This window comes from Populus alba, chromosome 19 (assembly GCF_005239225.2).
Source record: "Populus alba chromosome 19, ASM523922v2, whole genome shotgun sequence".
In the NCBI taxonomy this organism is placed as follows: domain Eukaryota; kingdom Viridiplantae; phylum Streptophyta; class Magnoliopsida; order Malpighiales; family Salicaceae; genus Populus; species Populus alba.
In genome coordinates this window covers 20,926,179-20,949,352 of record NC_133302.1, presented here as the reverse complement: position 1 = coordinate 20,949,352, position 23,174 = coordinate 20,926,179, and the positions used below count along the sequence as shown (strand labels likewise).

The following is a 23,174-nucleotide window of genomic DNA, read 5'->3' as shown; positions in this document are numbered from 1 at the left end:
TTGATATTTTTTTAATTTAATCTTTAAACATTGAGTTTATTAAAAATTAAACTTTATAATTATTTTTTATTTTATTTCTATAGAGCTATTTTGATCTTTTGACCAGAGTTTGACAAGTTAACCCGGGTTGACTTGAGTTATTTTTTTATTTTTTTTTAAATCAATTTAATCCTTCAACATTAGGTTAATTGAGAATTGAACTTTATATATTTTTTTTATTTACTTTTTATGGGGTTATCATGATTTTATGATTTGGTTTGTAGGTTAGGCCAATTAACTTAGTTTTTTTTTTTTTTTTAAGCTGAAACTTTTTCAATTTTATTCTTTAATATGGGGTTGACTGGAATTTATATTTCATGATTTGTTTTGGTTTAATTTCTATAAGGTTATCTTGATCTCGTGACCTAGGTCACAGGTTTGGTCAGTTAACTCGAGTGGTATTTTATCTTCTTTTTTTAAAAAAAAAAAAATACATCCTTCAACTTTTTAGTTGATTTAGAATTGAGCTTTATAATTTGTTTTCTATGTGGTTATCCTAGTCTTATGATCGAAGTTTGACAAGTTTACCTAGGTTGACTTGGCTTATTTTTTTTAGTTGATTTTTTTTTTTCAATTTCATCATTCAATATTGAGTTGATTAAGAATATGGTTTAATAATTTTTTTTTATTTGCTTTCTATAAGATTATTAAGGTCTCATGACCTCGATAATGGATTTGACAGGTTAACCCGAGTTGATCTAATATGTTGTTATTTTAATATTTTTGTAAAAATATCGTTTTAATTTTTTTTAGTCAAGCTATATTTTTTATAAGTTATTCGAGTTATTTTTGAACTTGTCAAGTTAACAATGTCACATCATTATGCTATAAACGACATTAACAACACTAAGATATTATTTTATGTCTAGAAAAAAATTGATCCGACCCACAACATAGCTCGATGAATAATCTAACAATGACCTAAAGACCATTGTCAATATGCTTTGATTTTTATGTTGCATAGTTCACTCATTGTTACGTCTTTTAACAAGATTTAATATACAGATAAATTAACAAAATACTAGAAGAGGTGGTGCTTTGATTGTGCACCGCTTCACAAAACACTATTTATTTCAATATATTTTTGTTTTTTTATATTTTTTTAATTTAAATTTTTATTATTTAATATTTGATTTGGTTTGTTAAAACACTTTCATAATGTGTATGTCAATGAGGGCAGAACTAGCCTGACATGTATGGCTAAGGCTTAAGTCTTGTATGTGCATCAGAATGTTGGTTCCACGGCATGTCCTGCACAATATAGTTGCTTCCATTGGCACTCTTTCATGCCTGTTACTGTCAAGTATACATACAAAACATTATTCTGGCTTTTATGTAATCTCAATACAAATTATTTGATCAGAATGAATGACAAACTTTTAAGACAATGAATGGCTCTGACTTAATGGGACAAGATAGACAAAAACAGCAGATTTATATTGGAAAGTGCGACAAACCCTGCTAGATTGATATAACCCCTTCCCCCAATTATCTTCCTTGCTCTAACGTATTTGTTAAATCGACGTATGAATCTGCCTTGCTAGAAGAAGAAGCAGTGTTGAAGAGGGATCTGCTTGCTGCAAATGCTGGTTTCTTAGGAGTTGGTAGAGATGCAGTGTCACTTTCAAGCATGAAAACTACGTTTGACATGGTGGGACGATCCCATTGATGTTCTTGCACACACAAGAGGCCAACATTCACACACCTCACAAATTCATTTGCGTCACAAGTTTCGTATAATGCTCGGTCCATCAAATCCAGTACCTTTTCCTCTTTCCACAACCTCCATGCCTGTGACAAAGTTTAAAAATCAAAATTATTAAATGGTAGAGGAAGAAAAGGAGGCTGTGGCTTTGAAAATTTCCATTGCTTACATAAGCTGAGAGGCTAAAATTTTGATCAGACTTGTAAAATGCCGCATTTCTTTTTCCACTGAGAATTTCAAGTACGACCACACCGAAGCTAAAGACATCAGACTTCGTTGAGAAATCCCCATCCATTGCATACTCCGGTGCCATGTAGCCGCTGCATGACAGGTGAGTTTGTATCAAGTTAGATGACACAGAAATGTAATCAACATTTGATGTATAATAGAACTTACTAAGTCCCAACAACTCTCTGTGTGTTTGCCTCTGTTTGTTGGCCTCCTAAGATCCTTGCCAGGCCGAAATCAGAAATTTTGGGGTTCATCTCCTCATCTAAGAGGACATTGCTTGTTTTCAAGTCTCTGTGAATGATCTTCAGCCTTGAATCGCGGTGAAGATAAAGCAGTCCTCGAGCGATTCCCATGATAATGTTAAAGCGCAGTTCCCAATTTAATAACACGCACAGCGTCCGATCTTGTATGGTTTCAATTTCCATTGAGAGCATAAAGTAAGCAATCATCTTAAATTATCTGTTTCCTATCAGTATAGAAAAATGTTTAGTAGTGAAGTTTAGAGAGGCTAACCAAATATGAAGACATCCAAGCTCTTGTTTGGCATGTATTCATAGAGTAACATTTTCTCACATCCTTCTGCACAGTATCCCAAAAGTCTAACAAGATTACGATGTTGAAGTTTGACGATCAATGTAATTTCATTCTTGAATTCCTCCAAGCCTTGCCCTGAACCATAAGAAAGTCTTTTTATAGCTATTTCTTGGCCTCCCGGTAACTTTCCCTGAACAAAAATCAATACACGGCATGTCAGAATAAACTCCAGTACTGTAGGAAACAGCATGGTCATTTACCTTGTAAACAGGCCCAAAACCCCCTTGTCCTAGCTTGTTTGCACCCGAGAAGTTATCTGTAGCAGCTAGTATGCATTCCATGTCAAAAAACGGTACATCTATGCCTTTCTTATCATCTACAGTGTAATGGTCAGCATATATCAAATCCCTGGATCGTCTCTCAGTGTCATTCAAGTGAAATGCTGCATTCCCCTGATTGTTTTCTCTGTTTTCTGAGTTGAAGGCAATTTCAAGAGTTAATCACTTGCTGAGTTTTCATTGAAAAATATTCTTATTTTATCAAAAGAATAAAGATTAAACTGTTGGCATATTGAGTACCTCGACCAGTAACCTTCGTTGATCTTCGCAAATAATACAGAAAGAAGGAAGCACATGGGATGATTACAGAAGCTGCAATAACTCCAAGTAAAACCAGATATACTGACCTCCTTTTCTTTGTAGATGCTGCATGTTAATCAGAGAAATTACTGCTATAAGCTATTATCATTGAGGCAGCAGGTTAGCTATATTCTTTAATAAATTATATAGTTGCACAAATTTATGGAAAGACTAACAAACAAGCCATTATTACTTGTCAGAAGTAGCAAATTTTACTGTCCTAGCAGCATTGTCTGAATTGCTTGCTTACAAAGAAATCTAGATATAGATCACTTAAAATGTTATTGTCAGTATACCTGGAATGCAACTGACCGTTTTGGGATCCCACCAAAAGGATTTACTGCAAAGGCACCTTTTCATCCCATTTGTTGCAGAACTGCAGGTTGAATGTTGCCAGTCATTGCATTCATCGAGTGAGTTACAGAGTGGTTCAGATGGTTTAGCCCACCCGATTTCAACTTCAGCAAATCTTGTACCTTCAAATGAAGAACCTAATATAGTATTACTACGGTTAGCGTCGCATCTTCCAATTACATGAAATGGCCAGGACTGGTTGTGCTGCTGCATATAGTTTCCCATCGACTCGATAGCTGTACAATATACATAGCCAACGTCTATTGAAAATTTTTGCAACTCTTCATCAATGCCAGTTACACGATACTGGGCACCATCAGGTGCCTCAAACATAAGCTGGCTAATGGAATCATCACAGTGGAACCTGAAGTACATTTTATCGCCACAGTTTGGTCCCGTGCTTAGCGGGTAGGGGATTATGGTAGTGCCGCAAATCTCACATTTTCTTTTCACCGATGCTGAAAGAGTGGAATGTCTACATGTCAAAGTTCGTGCAATTTAAAATTGTATTTACTTCTGAATCTTTGTATTTGAAAACTGAGCAAAACTTTTATAAACTATAACCATTTCTAGACTCTAGCTTTGTCATGAAATAGACCAATAGACAACACCAGCACAACCATTTTTGTTTTCCTGTGGCAAACTCAATCTGCAAGACTGATTCTGCAAATGCTAACTCACAAAAGATTATGCAGGAATAAGTTGAAATTTTTGGTGTTAAAACAATTAAACTTACTGTACAAGAACCATTGCAATCAAGGGCCGTATCAGATGATAAACTAGAGTCACAAACGTGTGTTTACTTCTCAGGAAAAAAAAAAAATAGCCAGGCATCAAAATTCTAAGAGATAAATCAGCTATGCAGATACCAAGTCATCGTATTGATAGGATTAAGTACCTATTGCTGAAAGTGGCACACGGACTTTGAGGTCACGACCCCTTTCATACTGCTCCTGAATGTTGTTGAGATCCTTAAACCAAGTCCAGCATGTAAAATTATTATCCCCCTTCTCAGCCTTGTGATAAGAATATGCCTGGCAGTTGCATTTGCTAAGGCACTTGTTCATACAGTCATTTTCATCTGAGTAGCCAGGTTCAGCATCAGGCTTTCCTGCTTTCATCGATTTTAACTCCAAGAAGTTCTGGCTGCACAAAGGTGACATTCTTTCACACCCCTCTGAAAAGTTTCCTAATTTCCAATTGTCAGGTGACTTGGGCTGGAATCCTGGCAAACACTTGCAAGGAATCCTATTTAGACTATTGCAGCTACCAAAACTCCCACAAGCATCAAATACACTGCATCGATCACTTGGTTCCAACCAGCTCAAACTCCAAGTCGCATTTCTCCAGAGGAAAAACTGTATCCGCCCATCGAAATTCATCACCAGTCTTGCATTGTTATAATTCACAGCTGTTGAATTTATTTTATTATAAGGATTTCCATTTGTAGGTGTGTTCCCAAGAGGTCTGCTTGGTTTCCTGCTGGAATTCATGAGCAAGTTAGAAACAAGCCAGAGCCTTTCGTCGGATCTTACAAAACTTCCTGAAACTCCACTTTTCCAGTGCGGAATCGATCCGTTCTTCATGATGATGTACTGTTTTTTTCTTTCATCAAGCTGAAATTTGAAGTCTCCTGGTGCTGGGTCAATGGAACTCTTCCAAGAAGTCAACATAAAGTTCTTGTCTATCTTCATTCCAGGAAGAAATGTGTCAGTTGGATAATCAAAGCTTTGCCACAATATTGCTGAACCATTTGCAGCTTCTTGGATCAAGACTAAGTTCCCGGAATCCATGAGCTTCAACCTCCGAGTGAAAGAAGATGAAGATGATGTTGATTCTATCCTTGCGGACCAGTAAGATGTTCTATTTCCATCCATCACCTGGAGGTTTCCATCTTGTCCGAGGGAAAAAACTCCCCTGGAATTATCGAGTGGATTTTCACGGTTAGCAACCCACACAACAGTTTGAGGGCTGTATCCGTAATACCAGATGCCTAGGTATTTCTTGCCATCATTTCTCCCATATGGAGTAAAGAATCCAAGTTCAAATCTTTCTCCAGAAGAAACAAGAGTTTCTCTCATTTCATCCCTGACTGGAGTAGTGGACGATGTCATGTTATCCCTGGCCGAGCACATCCAAGAACTAAGAAAAAGAAAGAGTGTGAATGATGAGAAGATGCTAGACACCATGTTGGTTGCAGAAATCGTGATATGGGCTGTTTGAATTCTCCTTCTTTCTTTCACATCCATCATCAGAGAATGTCACTGCCCAACCTTGTATTACCAGCAGCATTCTTACATAGCTAACTGACTAGTCCTCTTTCTTTCTACCCCTTTCAGGGGTCCAAGCAATAGCAGATAGCTCAGTTACCACAAATAAGTCTACTACTTACTAATCAACGCGTTTTTAGCTGATTTTATCACTTTATGTTTGTTCGTTCTCACTAGAATATTCTCCTGGTGGTGTTTTTCAATTAGACAATGACGTTAACAGTTGACTGAACAGCTAGTTTCATGATGCACAGTGTCAATGCCAGGTCTGAACCAATATGGCTGAAATGCAAATGTAATGTTAGTACAAGCTGATATCTAGCCGAGAACATCAATGCTAGTAAACTGGAGGGACCACAGAAACCACCTAGTTCTATTATTAGGCTGCAGATTTTGGCGTGTCTGAGAAAAAGAGGGATAGAATTCAGTTATCTGAAAAGTTAAGATTACCAGATGAAGTCTTGGTCTTCCATTTTTGTCTCTTTCACCTTTTATTATTGGTCCATGAAACCGGTATGTAGTTTCGTTTGTTTTTATTCTTATCATAAATAATAATCTAGGTTCCTTTAATGAAAAGTCATTTTCTGAAAATTATTTTCTAAATTTTTTCATGTTTATTATTAAAAAAGTTGATCAATAAAAAAAAATTTAATTAATAAAAAATTTAATTTGATTTTTAGTATTTTAGATGGAATACACTTTTTAGAAAAGTTACAAAATATTCAAAAATATCATATTATATATTTATTTTATATAAATTTGATCATCAATTTAGTTTTTTGGAATTTAATTTGATTTTTATATCAACTTTAATCTTATTTTTCTTATTGTTATTTGTTTTTCTCTTATCTTTTTTTTTTAATTGAAATTTTTTTATCCATTAAATTTCATCCTCGTTCTTTTGATTTTTATTTATTTTATTTGAAATAATATTTGACATTAGATTTTTTTTTTAATTTCATCATCTATGAACTTTTAATTTGTCGAATTTAGTTTTTATTATTTTAATTATTATTTATTTTATTTAAAATAATTTATAAAATTTAAATATTTTTTTTAATTTCATTCATCTTTCAACATTTTTATCTCCGTTAGATTTGGTTCATATTCTTTTAATAAACTTGAAAAAAATTAAACATTAATAAATTATTTTTCAGTTTATTTTTATAGTATAGTCAAATACTAGAAAATATTTTCTAAATTATTTTTTATAACACTGCTAAATATTAGAAAAACTTATATTTTCTGCAAAACAAACTAACAAGATTTTTCTAGTAAAATAACAAGTTCCAATTCTACTTCAACGATAATTTGGTGAGATGGAAAATTAGATCTTTAAAATGGAAAAGAGAAAGAGCTCATCTTAAAATGCCTAAATAGATGTATATTTGTGTTGTTTATGATGTGATAATGCTCCATCACAAACAAACAAACAAAAAAACTAAAAATATATCTAGTTGAATTATTGCAAAATTTACTTAGCAATTATAAGAGCCCAACAATGATAATGATGTTCAGGAGACTTTTTGACTATTATAACCCTCAATATCATATTTTCATCTTCTGTATTTTTTCAATTTGTATTCAGATTAGTACACACTAGATTTATAGAATTATAGGCAGGATCCATTTTATTTTATTTTTTGTAAAAATATAATATTGAGGTGTCATATGCGTGTTCTGAAGAAGGAAAAAAAAAATCTACAATGGGGTCAAATAAACTATTTTTATTTTAATTATATGATAAAAAATAATAATAGGCAATGACACTAAATAAACTAAATAAAAAAAATTGATTATGATAACTTTTTTTAAAAATCATTTTTCAAAAAAAAAAAAAACAATATAACTCAATTTTCAACAAATTAAATATAGAATAATAAATTTTAATTAAAAAAATAAAAAATAAACTAACTCGAGACACTTCGAGTTAACATAATCAATTGAATTACAAAAAAAAAAAAAAAAACGACCAAGTCAAATACTAAATTAAACAAATTTGAATTGATCAAATTGAAAAAATAAATAAATTGTGGGATAAAATAAAAGGAATGAACTCTCCCTTGTCCATACTTTTTGTCCATAATGTTTACATTGTTCAAATTCAATTTTTATAGCTTTAATTATTTTAAATCAATAAAACTTTATTTGATTTCTGTAAATCAAGTGTCAACCGAGCAACGAATTTTTTTTTATTGATACCGTGAGATCCCCTAGCCAAGACAAACAAAGTATACCACAAAGTTTAATCCCAAAAATAATAAAATTAAAAACAAAATTAAAGAATAATAATAATAAAAAAAAAACTGAAGGACTAAGAAAAAAAACTCTATTACAATTCGTAGTGTTTTCTCTATAGGTGAACATGACTTTTGCCGGTAAGCCCACCAAGCCCCTATCCAGAAAACTACAGAGCATCTCCTTAATCATGTCTGGATCAGACATGGCCAACAACCTGGCTTGACTCCAAACCGGTGGAGAAATGTCTTCCTACTCTTCCTTGACCATTGATAGCCGTCGGCTTGGTCAAATTGATATGAGGCTGATATCCTTGGACCTTCCGAAGATTGGATTGTAGGCAAGGCCAGTATCTGTGCCTTCTTTAAATGGTTTTGGATTCTCCATGGAACCCTTAAAACTGAGAGTAGGAATTTCAAATTGCAGAGTCTAAAGAAGAACACAAAGAGAAGAAAAAAGCATGGTGAAAGAAGGATCACGCAGTTGGCTTGATTTGTCAGAAGAGATTGTTTTTACCATGATTGAAGTAATGTGCAGCTGCAATGGTTGGTGAATTATGAGGGGTGGTTGAAAATTATATGATGCTTTGTCTCCTTAAAGAGCTATTGGGGATTATCTGGTGATAAACTGTTAAAACCATGGGCACCCTGTATGGATTATGATGCTCAAAAAGGGTTAATGTCGCCTAAGAAGAAATACTACTGTGTGGAATCTGATCAAGCGACTTGACACAGCCGTTGAAAGTTTTCAAAGTTTGCTAAGACTCTAAATTTAAACGAATTGATAATAACAACGTAGAACACTTGAAAGAAAAATTGTTTACGGGGAATTACACAGATACAATAATGAAGTTCTGAGAGGGTTTTGATTACAATTTCATAACAGAAGGACTAATTAGACATGAATTCTGTCTTGGAAAAACATGAGATTTCACCAGGAAAAAAAAACCTTCCCATTCAAAGATTGAGAAACTTTCCAAGATTTTATGCAAATTGATAGGAAATTATCTACCTTCGTCTGAAGCAATCGTTGTATCGATGTTTATTTCTTGTTTACTTGAAGATGAAGCTGTGCTAAAAAGGCCTGTTCCTTGTTTACTTGAACAAGAAGCTATGCCAGAAAGGCCTCTTCGTATAAAAAAGGCTGGGTTCTTAGGAACCGGCAAGTTTGCAGTTTCACTGCTAAGCATCACAACAACATTGGACATGGTCGGACGGTCGGATGGATCATCTTGTACGCATAAGAGTGCAACATTTACACACCTCAGAAACTCATTGGTGTTGCAAATCTCACGTAATGTCTCGTCCATTAAATCCAATGCCTTGTCTTCTCTCCATAATCTCCAAGCCTGGAATTTTGAAGTTTAAGTCAGCATCGCTTATCAAATGATAAAACATTATATTAGCACCGTTGAACTTACATAAGCTAGAAGGCTTTGGGCTTCATCAGAATTAAAATATCCTGTGTTCCTTTTCCCGCTAAGAATCTCAAGTACAACTACGCCGAAACTAAAAACATCAGATTTGACAGAGAATAGGCCATCTAAGGCGTACTCTGGCGACATGTAGCCACTGCATTACAACAATTTTCACTAGAATCAGTAACTCAGCTGGATTCAGACACCTAATTCAGCGTTAACCATGACATGATTGTAGGATTGCAGGCTGCTAAAAGAGAGTGTTTGCATATGAATGTATGTCTGATGAATATCAATGTTGATAGGATCTGAAACTTACTAAGTTCCAACAACTCTGTTTGTGCTCCCTTCGGTTTGTTTGCCTTCGAACATCCTTGCCAATCCAAAGTCAGAAATTTTTGGATTCATTTCCGCATCTAATAAAATGTTGCTCGTTTTCATATCACGATGAATAATCCTGAGTCTAGAATCTTGGTGGAGATAAAGAAGACCTCTAGCAACTCCTAAAATGATATCAAAGCGCGTCTCCCAATTCAGTAACATTCCCAGATCTCGATCTTCAGAGGTTTTCCATTTCCATGAGAACAAAAATTAGCAACCATGAGTGCTGCAAACGTACATTTATAAAACAAAAATGATGAATCTGTTTAGAGACTAACCAAATATGAAGGAATCTAAGCTTTTGTTAGGCATATATTCATAGAGTAAAATCTTTTCATCTCCTTTTATGCAGTAACCTACTAGTCTGACAAGATTCCGATGCTGCAATCTAGCAATCAAAATCACCTCATTCTTAAACTCCTCTAGGCCTTGTCCTGAAACACTAGAGAGTCGTTTTATTGCGATTTCTTGACCTCCTGGAAATTTTCCCTGAAACCAAAGTTGCCATGCAGGTAAAATTCAGCCAGAAAACTTGTCAGACACAAAAATTGCAATGATTAACTTAAATATTACTTTGTAAACAGGTCCGAAGCCCCCTCTTCCAAGCTTGTTTGCTTCTGAAAAATAATCCGTAGCTGCTAGTATGCTGTCTAAATCAAAGAAAGGTACATCTATGCCCTTCTTATCTTCTTCGTTGAACTCTTCTGCATCCATCAAGTTCTTGACCCGTTTCTCAGTGCCATACAAAACAGCTGCATTTCTTTCAGTATTTTGCTGGCTTTCTGAAATTTCAAGAAGACAACTGCTAATTACATGAGGAATCCCTTAAAAACTTCAATACCACCTTACACGTGGAAAATTTGTCTAGTTACCTCGTCGTTTGGCCTTCTTTCTCATAAAAATGCAGATGTAAAGGAAGATGCTTGATAGAACTATGACAGTAGCAATTGCAACTCCTACAATCAAAGACAGTGGTTTCTTTTTTCTCGAAGATCCTCCTGCTTGTCCATCGAAAACTTCAAGAAAGAAAGGGGGTATGCGCATTATAATAAATTAAACTGGATGAAATTTATGGTTTTCACTACTTTTGCGGTTTGAGGCAAGATATAGAGTGCTCACCATGAACGCAATTTAGAGCATTGCCATCCCACCAAAAATTTGAATTGCAGAGGCATCTCGCTGTGCCATTTCCTTTTTTATTGCAAGTTGAATTTGACCAATCGTCGCAGTCTGAAGACGAAGAGCAGACTGGCTCTTGAGGTGGCTCCCAACCAATAACTATTTCTACCAGACCTTGAGATGAAACATTGGAATCACACCAGCGTTTAGAGGCGTTCATCTTAAATGGAAATGACGTGTTGAACTTCCGAATTTGACCTCTTGTACTGGCATTACAATCATCTACATCTTTCTCTTGGATAACAAATGTTCTTGTATCTTGATTGATGGTAGTGACATTATAGGTGCCGTTGTGTGTCTTAAAGCTGAGTTTTCCTGTGGACTTATCGCAGTAGAAACTGGAGTACATGGGGTCACCACAATCTGATCCATTACTTAGAGGATAAGGAATCACATTTATGCCACAAGGCTCACAACTTTTAGCCTTTGATTCTGCAAAAAAAAAAAATGGAGCTTTTTTAAGGTATGAAACAGTTCTGATATTTAGTTCAGTTATGAATTAAGTCCACTGCTTGTCTCCAGTCTTCTTTCTTAGAAAATTATCCTTGACGTAATTCTAGCATCTTGTAGTAACAAAAGGAGAAAGAACAAGTCGAAAGAAGAAAGTACCTATGTCAGAAATGGCGACTCGGACAAAGAGATCGGGCCCAACATAAGAATATTCCTCCTGGAGATCTTTAAGATCATCATCCCTCCAGATCAAGCAAGTTTTGTTGAGAGGTATGTCCCTTCGCAAATTGACTTTCCCCTTAACAAAGGAATAAGCTTGGCATTGGCATTTACTACACTCCTCGCTGCATTGTTTTTCATCCTCAACCTCAAAAACAGTGTCTGGTTGACCAAATTTCATCGTCCTCAAGCCCAAGAAGGTGTTCCTCTTCACACAGAGGTCAGAGCTTCTGCTACAACCACTGGAGAAATCGTCATTTTTCCAATTTTCCGGTGACTTAGGCTCAAATCCTGGTAAACATCTGCAAGCCACTTTATTGTATAGATTGCAGCTGCCAAAGTTCCCACAGGGATTATACACACTGCATTTGTCTTTCGGCTCCCACCATAGCGTAGACCTATTTGTGTTATAGCTCAAGTATTGTAGCTCCCCTTTAACGTCCAACCTAATCCTTGTATCTGAGAGTGATATATTTATTCCGTTGAGTATTGAAGTTGGATTAGAAACAGAATTGGATTCAAAACCTCTGGTGAAGTTCGATAGAAAGTATTCTATAACATCAGGCATTCTTTCTGGTCTAAAGGAATCACTTGACTCCCCACTAGTCCAGTGCTTTATACTGCCATCGGAGATAACAAACTGGCCCCTTTCTTCATCTAGCTTAAATGTGAAGTTACCTTCTTTTGGATCACCTTCACTTTTCCATGAAGTCAATTTTAGATTCGCACTCATCTTCATACCTGAAAGAAATGTATCAGTTGGATGTTCAAAGCTTTGCCATAGAATAGTTGTCGAAAGGGTATTACTATCACACAAAACCAAGTTCCCAGAATCTAAGAGCTTAGCCAACCGAGACCCTGGTTTTGATGTTGATTGATGCTCTGTAGACCAAAAAGGATACCCATTTTTATCTAAAATCTTGAGGTTTCCATCTTCTGTGACAGCCAAAACTGCTCCATCATCAAGAAGTGGGCTGTTTCGATTGGCAACCCACACAACTATTCGTGGATTCGTGTAATACCAAATTCCTAAATAGCTTCCGTAAACAGAACTTTGTTTGGGAGCAAAGAACCCCAGTTCAAACCTTTTTCCTGCTGAAACAAGAGTTTCTCCACCATCATTAGTAATCAAACTACCAGCATATGTGATGGTATCTCTAGCAAAGCAACATAAAAGGGAGGAGCATAATAAGAATGCATAAGAAAAGAAAACGGTTGATAGCATGCTATGCATTGCACATAGATCTCTCTGGTTAAGACCTCTTCTTACCATCAACCATGAATGTATCACTCAAGTCAACTGCAAAGCAAATTTTCACTGCACGTGTTCTGTGTTGACGCTGACCATAAAGGAAGGGAGATGATGCTTTACTAAACTTAGATTAATTTAGAATAGTTAATCATTTGAACACCACAACATTTTCCTAGTCATCGACAAAAAATTAATACATTGTAACGTTGTAGTGTTTATTTTGTAAAATATTTTTTATTTAAAAATATATTAAAATAATATTTTTATTATTTTTGATATTAAAAATTAATTTTAAATAAAAAAATTATAATTTAATGAGAAACACAATTTAAAACAATTTTATCTAGCTTATATTTTCTTTAATGGTGGTACTCTAGTGATAGAGTTGCCGTAGTGGGGTGGTAATGAAATATAGCAACAGTGATGATAATATTGCATGTAGTGATGATGATAAGATTTTGATGGTTAAGATTGATGAATGATTTTGTGTATAAATTATTATTTAAAAAAGTTTAAAAAATATTTTATTTAAAACAAATTCCTTCTTAAACTACCCATAAATAATTAAATTGCCTGCTGCAGAAGTGGTTATTATTATTATTATTATTATTATTATTATTATATATGTTCGAGTTAGTTTATGTATATTTTAATTAATTTTAAAATTAATAACTATAAAATTTTCAATAATTTTAAAATTTATAAAATTTAAACTAATAATTTTTAAAAATTAAATTTAAAAGCTAACAAGTTAATTTATATATTTCTAATTATGCAGGCTTGTTCTTTTCTTTTACAAGTATTGGCTCTCCTTTCCCACGCCATTTTCTGTGGCAACAAGGGCGCGTCAAGGCATTTTTCAAACTTTATGCATTCATGCTTACAAGGCTGATTCAGGTTTAATAAGTATGCTTTGAATGCGATTCTTCTTATATTCCCATGCAGGACGCGAATTTATTGTAGTCCTTTAATTTAGAAAATTATGAGATCAGGGTCGTCCACTCATATATGTCCATTTGCAGCTTCTTGGATCAAGACTAAGTTCCCGGAATCCATGAGCTTCAACCTCCGAGTGAAAGAAAATGAAGATGATGTTGAATTCTCCTTCTTTCTTTCACATCCATCATCAGAGAATGTTACTGCCCAACCTTGTATCACCAGCAGCATTGTTACATAGCTAACTGACTAGTTCTTTCTACCCCTTTCAGGGGACCAAGCAAGAGCAGAGAGCTAATTTACCACAAATAAGTCTACTTCTAACTAATCAACGCGTTTTTAGCTCATTTTATCACTTTATGTTTGTTCCTTTTCACTAGAATATTCTCCTGGTGGTGTTTTCCAATTAGACAGAGACGTTACCAGTTGCCTGAACAGCAAGTTTCATGATGCACAGTGTCAATGTCAGGTCTGAACTAATGGCTGAAATGCAAATGGAGCAATGTTAGTACAAGCAGATATATCGCCGAGAACGTTAATGCTAGAAACTGGAGGCACCACAGAAACCACCTAGTTCGATTAGGTTTTGGCGTGTCTGAGGAAAAGAAGGATACAATTCAGTAATCTGAAAAGCAAAGATTACCAGATGAAGTCATGGTCTTCTATTTTTGTCTATTTCACCTTTTATTATTGGTCCATGAAACTGGTATGTAGTTTCGTTTGTTTTTATTCTTATCAGAAATAATAATCTAGGTTCGTTTAATGAAAAGTTATTTTCTGAAAATTATTTTTTAAATTTTTTCATGTTTATTATTGGAAAAGTTTATTAATAAAAAATAATTTTTAATTAATAAAAAATTTAATTTGGTTTTTAGAAAGTATTTTAGTTTTATTTTAGGTGGAATATTACACTTTTTAGAAGTTATAAAATATTCAAAAATATCCTATTATCTATCTATTATATCAAATTTGATCATCAATTTAGCTCTTTGAAATTTAATTTGATTTTTATATCAACTTTGACCTTATTCTTCTTATTGTTATTTGTTTTTTTCTTAATTGAAATATTTTTTATCCATTAGATTTGATCCTTGTTCTTTTGATTTTTATTTATTTTATTTGAAATAATCTTTGTCATTAATTTTTTTTTAATTTCATCATTTATCAACTTTTTATTTGTCATATTTAGTTTCTATTATTTTAATTGTTATTTGTTTTATTTAAAATAATTTATAAAATTTGAATATTTTTTCAATTTCATCATCTTTCAACCTTTTCATCTGTTAAATTTGGTCTTTATTCTTTTAGTAAACTTGAAAAAAATTAAACATTAATAAATTATTTTTCCTTTCATTTTTCATGGTATAGTCAAACACTAGAAAATGTTTTCCAACTTATTTTTTATAATATTTCTAAATATCACAAAAAAATATATGTTTTTAAAAATTTATTTTTCATGAAAACTAGTTGTCAAGAAAAAAATATTTTCTAGGAAACAAACAAGATTTGCTCAGTAAAATGACAAGTTCCAATTCTACTTCAATGATATATTTGGTGAGATGGAAAATTAGAAGATCTTTAAAATAGAAAAGAGAAAGAGCTCATCTTAAAATGCCTAAATAGCTGTATATTTGTGTTGTTTATGATGTGATAATGATATTCTCCATCACAAACAAAAGTTGTGGCATCCAAAAAAAACTAAAAAAATATCTTGTATAAAACAAATTATTGCAAAATTTACTTGGCAATTATAAGAGCCCAACAATGATAATGATGTTCAGGAGACTTTTTAACTATAAAAAATACGTTAGAGGATAACTAGTAATTTTTTATTGAATGGTGAAATCAAAAAGAAAAATCAATATAATAATAAGATATAAGAAAAAAATTTAAAAAATAAGGATCAAATTGAAAAAAATAAAATATCACAAATTTGGATTTAGTGGTGAAATTAAAAACAAATTAAAATTTTACAAAATGGCCAAGAACATAAATTAAAAATCAAAACAATAAAGATCAAAGTTAAAATTTCAATAAACAAGAGGGCAATTCTAAAATTTTGAATGGCTAGTTTGAATTTCGAGTGGAAAAGAAAAGAAAACATCATTGGCAATAAATCATTCCACCCCTGTTATGAAACACCATAAATTTCACTCTACATTGTAAGATCTTCGTATCAGGTGACCAAAAAAACTATGAAGTCAAATACTAAATTAAGCAAATTTGAATGGATCAAATTGAAAAAAATAAAAATAAATTGAGGGATACAAGAAAAGGGATGAACCTTCCCTTATCCATACATTTTGTCCTTAATTTTTAGGTTGTTCAAATTTGGTCTTCATTTCTGTATACCAAGTGTCAAATGAGCAATGACTTTTTTTATTCACACCGTGAGATCCCCTAACCAAGGTAGACAAAGTATATCACAAAGTTTGATCCCAAAAATAATAAAATTGAAAAAAGAATTAAAGAGCAAAAAAAAAAAAAAACTAAAGGACTAAGGAAAAAAAAAAACTCTATTACAATTCATAGTGTTTTCTCTATAAAATTGAAGTAATATTATTTTATCCTTAAACATGACCATTACAATGACACGAATGCATGTCACTTTGATATTGTTTACATCGCAACTTGAGTCAAAATCCATTTCTTGCTGCTCTATCGGTGTGAGGATAAGTCATAGTGCCGAATAGCATAATATGTTGTTATTCACATAAGCAAACATTGTGTGACGTATAATATGAATGAATAAAGAAAACAACACATGAAATGTCCAAGAAACTGACTCAACATTCACAATGCCAAACAAAAGGCCACGGAATTGAATTAAATTTGCACTCCTACAAGTTAGAAAATTCACGATGCCAAGAGGAGGTAAGTGATTTCGTGTTTTTAAGAACAGTCTCATGTTCTCAAATTAAGATATTCGTTAAGAATTATTGATTTTACATGCCCGATTACAATGATACTGCTAAATGTCACAAAAAATATATATGTTTTTAAAAATTTATTTTTCATGAAAACTACTTCTCAAGAAAAAAATATTTTCTAGGAAACAAACAAGATTTGCCTAGTAAAATAACAAGTTTCAATTCTACTTCAATGATATATTTGGTGAAATGGAAAATTAGAAGATCTTTGAAATGGAAAAGAGAAAGAGCTCATCTTAAAATACCTAAATACCTGTATATTTGTGTTGTTTATGATGTGATAATGATATTCTTCATCACAAACAAAAAAAAAAAAAAACTAAAAAAAATATCTAGTTGAATTATTGCAAAATTTACTTAGCAATTATAAGAGCCCGACAATGATAATGATGTTCAAGAGATTTTTTTACTATATAAAGAGATTTTTTTTAGTTTGAGACATATTTTCATCTTCTGTATTTTTTTAATTTGTACTCAAATTAGTACACACTAGATTTATGGAATTGTAGGCAGTATCGATTCTTTTTTTTTTTTTTTTGTAAAAATATGATATTAAGGTTTCATAAGCGTGTTCTAAAGAAGGAAAAAAAATCCACAATTAGGTAAAATAAATTACTTTTTATTTTAATTATAGGATAAAAAATAATAATAGACAGTGACATCAAAAAAACTAAATAAAAAAAATAATTATGATAACTTGAAAAAAAAACTATATTTTTTAAAAATAATATAACTCAATTCTTAGCCCAATAAATATAGAATAATAAAATTGAATTAAAAATGTAAAAATAAACCAACCCGAGTCACTTTAAATTAGCATAATCAATTGAATTACCAAAAAAACTATCAAGTCAAATACTAAATTAAGCAAATTTGAATAAATTAAATAAATAAATTATGGGATAAAAGAAAAGGGATGAACCATACATTTTAGTCCCTAATTTTTAAATTGTTTAAATTGGTCTCCATAGCTTTAATTGCTTTCGATCAATAAAATTTATTTAATTTCGGTAAACCAAGCGTCATCTAAGCAATGATTTTCTTTATTAATACCCTGAGATCCCCTAGCCAAGACAGACAAATATACCACAAAGTTTAATCCCAAAAATAATAAAATTAAAAAAAGAATTAAAGAACCAAAAAAAAAAACTGAAGGACTAAGAAAAAAACTCTGTTACAATTCGTAGTGTTTTCACTATAGGTGAACATGACTTGTGCCGGTAAGCCCACCAAGCCCCTTTTCAAAAAACTACAGAGCATCTCCTTAATCATGTCTGGATCAGACATGGCCAACAACCTGGGCTCGACTCCAAACCGGTGGAGAAATGTCTTCCTGCTCTTCCTTGACCATTGATAGACGTTGGCTTGGACAAATTGATATTAGGCTGATATCCTTGGACCTTCCGAAGAATGGATTGTAGGCAAAGCCAGTATCTGTGCCTTTTTTAAATGGTTTTGGATTCTCCATGGAACCCTTAAAACTGAGTGTAGGAATTTCAAAATGCAGAGTCTAAAGAAGATCACAAAGAGAAGAAAAAAGCATGGTGAAAGAAGGATCGTGCAGTGGGCTTGATTTGTCAGAAGAGATTGTTTGTACCATGATTTAAGTAATGTGCAGCTGCAATGGTTGGTGAATTATGAGGGGTGGTTGAAAATTATATGATGCATTGTCTCCTTAAATAGATATTGGGGATTATCTGGTGATAAACTGTTAAAACCATGGGCACCCTGTATGGATTATGATGCTCAGAAAGGGTTAATGAAGTTCTGAGATATTGGGGATTACAGAAGAAATACTACTGTGTGGAATCTGATCAAGCATCTTGACACAGCCGTTGAAAGTATTCAAAGTTTTCTAGGATTCTAAATTTAAACGAATTGATAATAACACTGCAGAACACTTGAAAGAAAAATTGTTCACGGAGAATTACACAGATACAATAATGAAGTTCTGAGAGGGTTATGATTACAATTTCAGAACAGAAGGACTAATTAGACATGAATTCTGTCATGGAAAAACATGAGATTTTATGCAAATTGATAGGAAATTATCTGCCATCGTCTGAAGCAATCGCTGTATCGATGCTTGTTTCTTGTTTACTTGAAGATGAAGCTGTGCCAGAAAGGCCTGTTCCTTGTTTACTTGAAGATGAAGCTGTGCCAGAAAGGCCTCTTCGTATAAAAAAGGCTGGGTTCTTAGGAACCGGCAAGTTTGCAGTTTCACTGCTAAGCATCACAAGAACATTCGACATGGTCGGACGGTCGGATGGATCATCTTGTACGCATAAGAGTGCAGCATTTACACACCTCAGAAAATCATTGGTGTTGCAAATCTCACGTAATGTCTCGTCCATTAAATCCAATGCCTTGTCTTCTCTCCATAATCTCCAAGCCTGGAATTTTGAAGTTTAAGTCAGCATCGCTTATCAAATGACAAAACATTATATTAGCACGGTTGAACTTACATAAGCTAGAAGGCTTTGGGCTTCATCAGAATTAAAATATCCCGTGTTCCTTTTCCCGCTAAGAATCTCAAGTACAACGACGCCGAAACTAAAAACATCAGATTTGACAGAGAATAGGCCATCTAATGCGTACTCTGGCGACATGTAGCCACTGCATTACAACAATTTTCACAAGAATCAGTAACTCAGCTGGATTCAGACACCTAATTCAGCATTAACCATGACATGATTGTAGGATTGGAGGCTGCTAAAAGAGAGTGTTTGCATATGAATGTATGTCTGATGAACATCAAAGTTGATAGGATCTGAAACTTACTAAGTTCCAACAACTCTGTTTGTGCTCCCTTCGGTTTGTTTGCCTTCGAACATCCTTGCCAATCCAAAGTCAGAAATTTTTGGATTCATTTCCGCATCTAATAAAATGTTGCTCGTTTTCATATCACGATGAATAATCCTGAGTCTAGAATCTTGGTGGAGATAAAGAAGACCTCTAGCAACTCCTAAAATGATATCCAAGCGCGTCTCCCAATTCAGTAACATTCCCAGATCTCGATCTTCAGAGGTTTTCCATTTCCATAAGAACAGAAATTAGCAACCATGAGTGCTGCAAACGTACATTTATAAAACAAAAATGATGAATCTGTTTAGAGACTAACCAAATATGAAGGAATCTAAGCTTTTGTTAGGCATATATTCATAGAGTAAAATCTTTTCATCTCCTTTTATGCAATAGCCTACTAGTCTGACAAGATTCCGATGCTGCAATCTAGCAATCAAAATCACCTCATTCTTAAACTCCTCTAGGCCTTGTCCTGAAACACTAGAGAGTCGTTTTATTGCAATTTCTTGACCTCCTGGAAATTTTCCCTGAAACCAAAGTTGCCATGCAGGTAAAATTCAGCTAGAAAACACAAAAATTCCAATGATTAACGTAAATATTACTTTGTAAACAGGTCCGAAGCCCCCTCTTCCAAGCTTGTTTGCTTCTGAAAAATAATCCGTAGCTGCTAGTATGCTGTCTAAATCAAAGAAAGGTACATCTATGCCCTTCTTATCTTCTTCGTTGAACTCTTCTGCATCCATCAAGTTCTTGACCCGTTTCTCAGTGCCATACAAAACAGCTGCATTTCTTTCAGTATTTTGCTGGCTTTCTGAAATTTCAAGAAGACAACTGCTAATTACTTGAGGAATCCCTTAAAAACTTCAATACCACCTTACACGTGGAAAATTTGTCTAGTTACCTCGTCGTTTGGCCTTCTTTCTCATCAAAATGCAGATGTAAAGGAAGATGCTTGATAGAACTGTGACAGTAGCAATTGCAACTCCTACAATCAAAGACAATGGTTTCTTTCCTCCTGCTTGTCCATCGACAACTTTAAGAAAGAAAAGGGGGTATGCGCATTATAATAATTTAAACTGGATGAAACTTATGGTTTTCACTACTTTTGCGGTTTGAGGCAAGATATAGAGTGCTCACCATGAACGCAATTTAGAGCATTGCCATCCCACAAAAAATTTGAATTACAGAGGCATCTCGCTGTGCCATTTCCTTTTTTATTGCAAGTTGAATTTGGCCAATCGTCGCAGTCTGAAGACGAAGAGCAGACTGGCTCTTGAGGTGGCTCCCAACCAATATCTATTTCACACCAGTGTTTAGAGGCGTTCATCTTAAATGGAAATGACGTGTTGAACTTCCGAATTTGACCTCTTGTACTGGCATTACAATCATCTACATCTTTCTCTTGGATAACAAATGTTCTTGTATCTTGATTGATGGTAGTGACATTATAGGTGCCGTTGTGTGTCTTAAAGCTGAGTTTTCCTGTGGAATTATCGCAGTAGAAACTGAAGTACATGGGGTCACCACAATCTGATCCAGTACTTAGAGGATAAGGAATCACATTTATGCCACAAGGCTCACAACTTTTAGCCTTTGATCCTGCAAAACATGGAGCTTTTTTTAAGGTATGAAACAGTACTGATATTTAGTTCAGTTATGAATTAAGTCCACTGCTTGTGTGCAATCTTCTATCAGAGAAAATTATCCTTGATGTAATTACAGCATCTTGTAGTAACAAAAGGAGAAAGAACAAGTCGAAAGAAGGAAGTACCTATGTCAGCAATGGGGACACGAACAAAGAGATCCGGCCCATCATGAGAATATTCCTCCTGGAGATCTTTAAGATCATCCATCCAGATCAAGCAAGTAGGTTGTCTCTCCCTTCGCTTATTGACTTCCCCCTTCACAAAGGAATAAGCTTGGCATTGGCACTTATCGAGACACTCCTCTCTGCATTTCTTTTCATCCTCAACCACAAATGAAGTGTATTGCTGTCCAACTCTCATCATCTTCAAGCTCAAGAAGGTGTCATTCTTCCCACATCCGGCAGCGCTTCTGATGCAACCACCAGAGAACTCTCCATTCCTCCAATTTTCCTGTGAGCTAGGCTTAAATCCGGGCAAACATCTACAAGCCAACCTATTGTATAGATTGCAGCTTCCAAATTTCCCACAGGCATTAAGCACACTGCATTTGTCTCCCGGCCCCAACCATTGCAAAGACCATTTTGTATTCACATCGAAGTTCCTGTATTGTAGCTCCCCTTTAAAATCCAACCTAATCCTTGTATTATTATAATCCGAGGGTGATGAATTTGTGTTGCTGCCTTTTGAAACAGATCTGGTGAAGTTCGATAGAAAAAATGCTATTCCATCAGGCATTCTTTCTGAGCTAAAGAAATCATCAGGCATTCTTTCTGAGCTAAAGAAATCACTTGACTCCCCACTAGTCCAATACTTTATAAAGTCATTGAGGATAACAAACTGGTTCTTTTCTTTATCTAGCTGAAATTTGAAGTTACCTTCTTGTGGATCAACTTCACTTTTCCATGAAGTCAATTTTAGATCCGCACTCATCTTCATACCTGAAAGAAATGTATCAGTTGGATGGTCAAAGCTTTGCCATAGAATAGTTGTCGAAAGGGTATTACTATCACACAAAACCAAGTTCCCAGAATCTAAGAGCTTAGCCAACCCATTCGCTGGTTTTGATGTAGATTCAAGCCCTGTAGACCAAAAAGTATCTCCATTGTTTTCCAAAATCTTGAGATTTCCATCATCGACAGCCAAAACTGCTCCATCATCAAGAAGTGGGCGGTCTCGATTGGCAACCCACACATATATTCGTGGATTCGACCTGTAATACCAAATTCCTACATAGCTTCTGTAAACAGAACTTTGTTCGGGAGCAAAGAACCCCAATTCAAACCTTTTTCCTGCTGAAACAAGAGTTTCTCCACCATCATTAGTAATCAAACTACTAGCCTGTGTGATGGTATCTCTAGCAAAGCAACATAAAAGGGAGGAGCATAATAAGAAAGCATAAGTAAAGAAAACGGTTGATAGCATGCTATGCATTGCACATAGATCTCTCTGCTTAAGACCTCTTCTTACCATCAACCATGAATGTATCACTCAAGTCAACTGCAAAGCAAATTTTCACTGCCCGTGTTCTGTGTTGACGCTGACCATAAAGGAAGGGAGATGATGCTTTACTAAACTTAGATTAATTTAGAATAGTTAATCATTTGAACACCACAACATTTTGCTAGTCATCGACAAAAAATTAATACATTGTAACGTTGTAGTGTTTATTTTGTAAAATATTTTTTATTTAAAAATATATTAAAATAATATTTTTATTATTTTTTAAAAAATTATTTTTGATATTAAAATTTAATTTTAAATAAAAAAAATTATAATTTAATGAGAAACACAATTTAAAACAACTTTATCTAGCTTAAATTTTCTTTAATGGTGGTACTCTAGTGATAGAGTTGCCGTAGTGGGGTGGTAATGAAGATAAAAAATAAGAATATGAATATAAATTTAAAAAAATAAGAAATAATTTATATAAATATAAATATAAATTATATA

General features: G+C 33.8%; 2 protein-coding genes across 3 annotated transcripts; both read right to left on the bottom strand.

The window, feature by feature from the left end:
• Positions 1-1,272: 1,272 nt before the first annotated feature.
• On the bottom strand, positions 1,273-13,040 carry LOC118029145 (uncharacterized). The gene is made up of 16 exons (XM_035032955.2): positions 11,596-13,040; positions 10,927-11,418; positions 10,680-10,823; positions 10,381-10,589; positions 10,086-10,296; positions 9,746-9,983; positions 9,430-9,580; positions 9,096-9,357; positions 4,400-5,650; positions 3,444-3,959; positions 3,088-3,213; positions 2,770-2,981; positions 2,489-2,699; positions 2,141-2,378; positions 1,914-2,064; positions 1,273-1,830 (listed from the first exon to the last, which is right to left on the bottom strand). The coding sequence occupies exons 1-16, from the start codon at positions 12,926-12,928 to the stop codon at positions 1,528-1,530; spliced, it is 6,048 nt and encodes a 2,015-aa protein (XP_034888846.1). The 5' UTR covers positions 12,929-13,040; the 3' UTR covers positions 1,273-1,527.
• A 5,634-nt stretch (positions 13,041-18,674) lies between these two features.
• Positions 18,675-22,783, bottom strand: LOC118029141 (G-type lectin S-receptor-like serine/threonine-protein kinase At4g03230). Of its 2 annotated transcripts, XM_073406735.1 has the most exons (9): positions 21,986-22,782; positions 21,350-21,955; positions 20,716-21,177; positions 20,480-20,611; positions 20,181-20,389; positions 19,895-20,105; positions 19,555-19,792; positions 19,239-19,389; positions 18,675-19,166 (listed from the first exon to the last, which is right to left on the bottom strand). In XM_073406735.1, exons 1-9 carry the CDS (start codon positions 22,692-22,694, stop codon positions 18,822-18,824), a joined length of 3,063 nt encoding a protein of 1,020 aa, XP_073262836.1. In that variant the 5' UTR covers positions 22,695-22,782; the 3' UTR covers positions 18,675-18,821. The 2 variants fall into 2 exon arrangements, with proteins under 2 accessions (XP_073262836.1, XP_073262835.1); XM_073406734.1 differs by having other exon boundaries at positions 21,350-22,783.
• Positions 22,784-23,174: the final 391 nt, after the last annotated feature.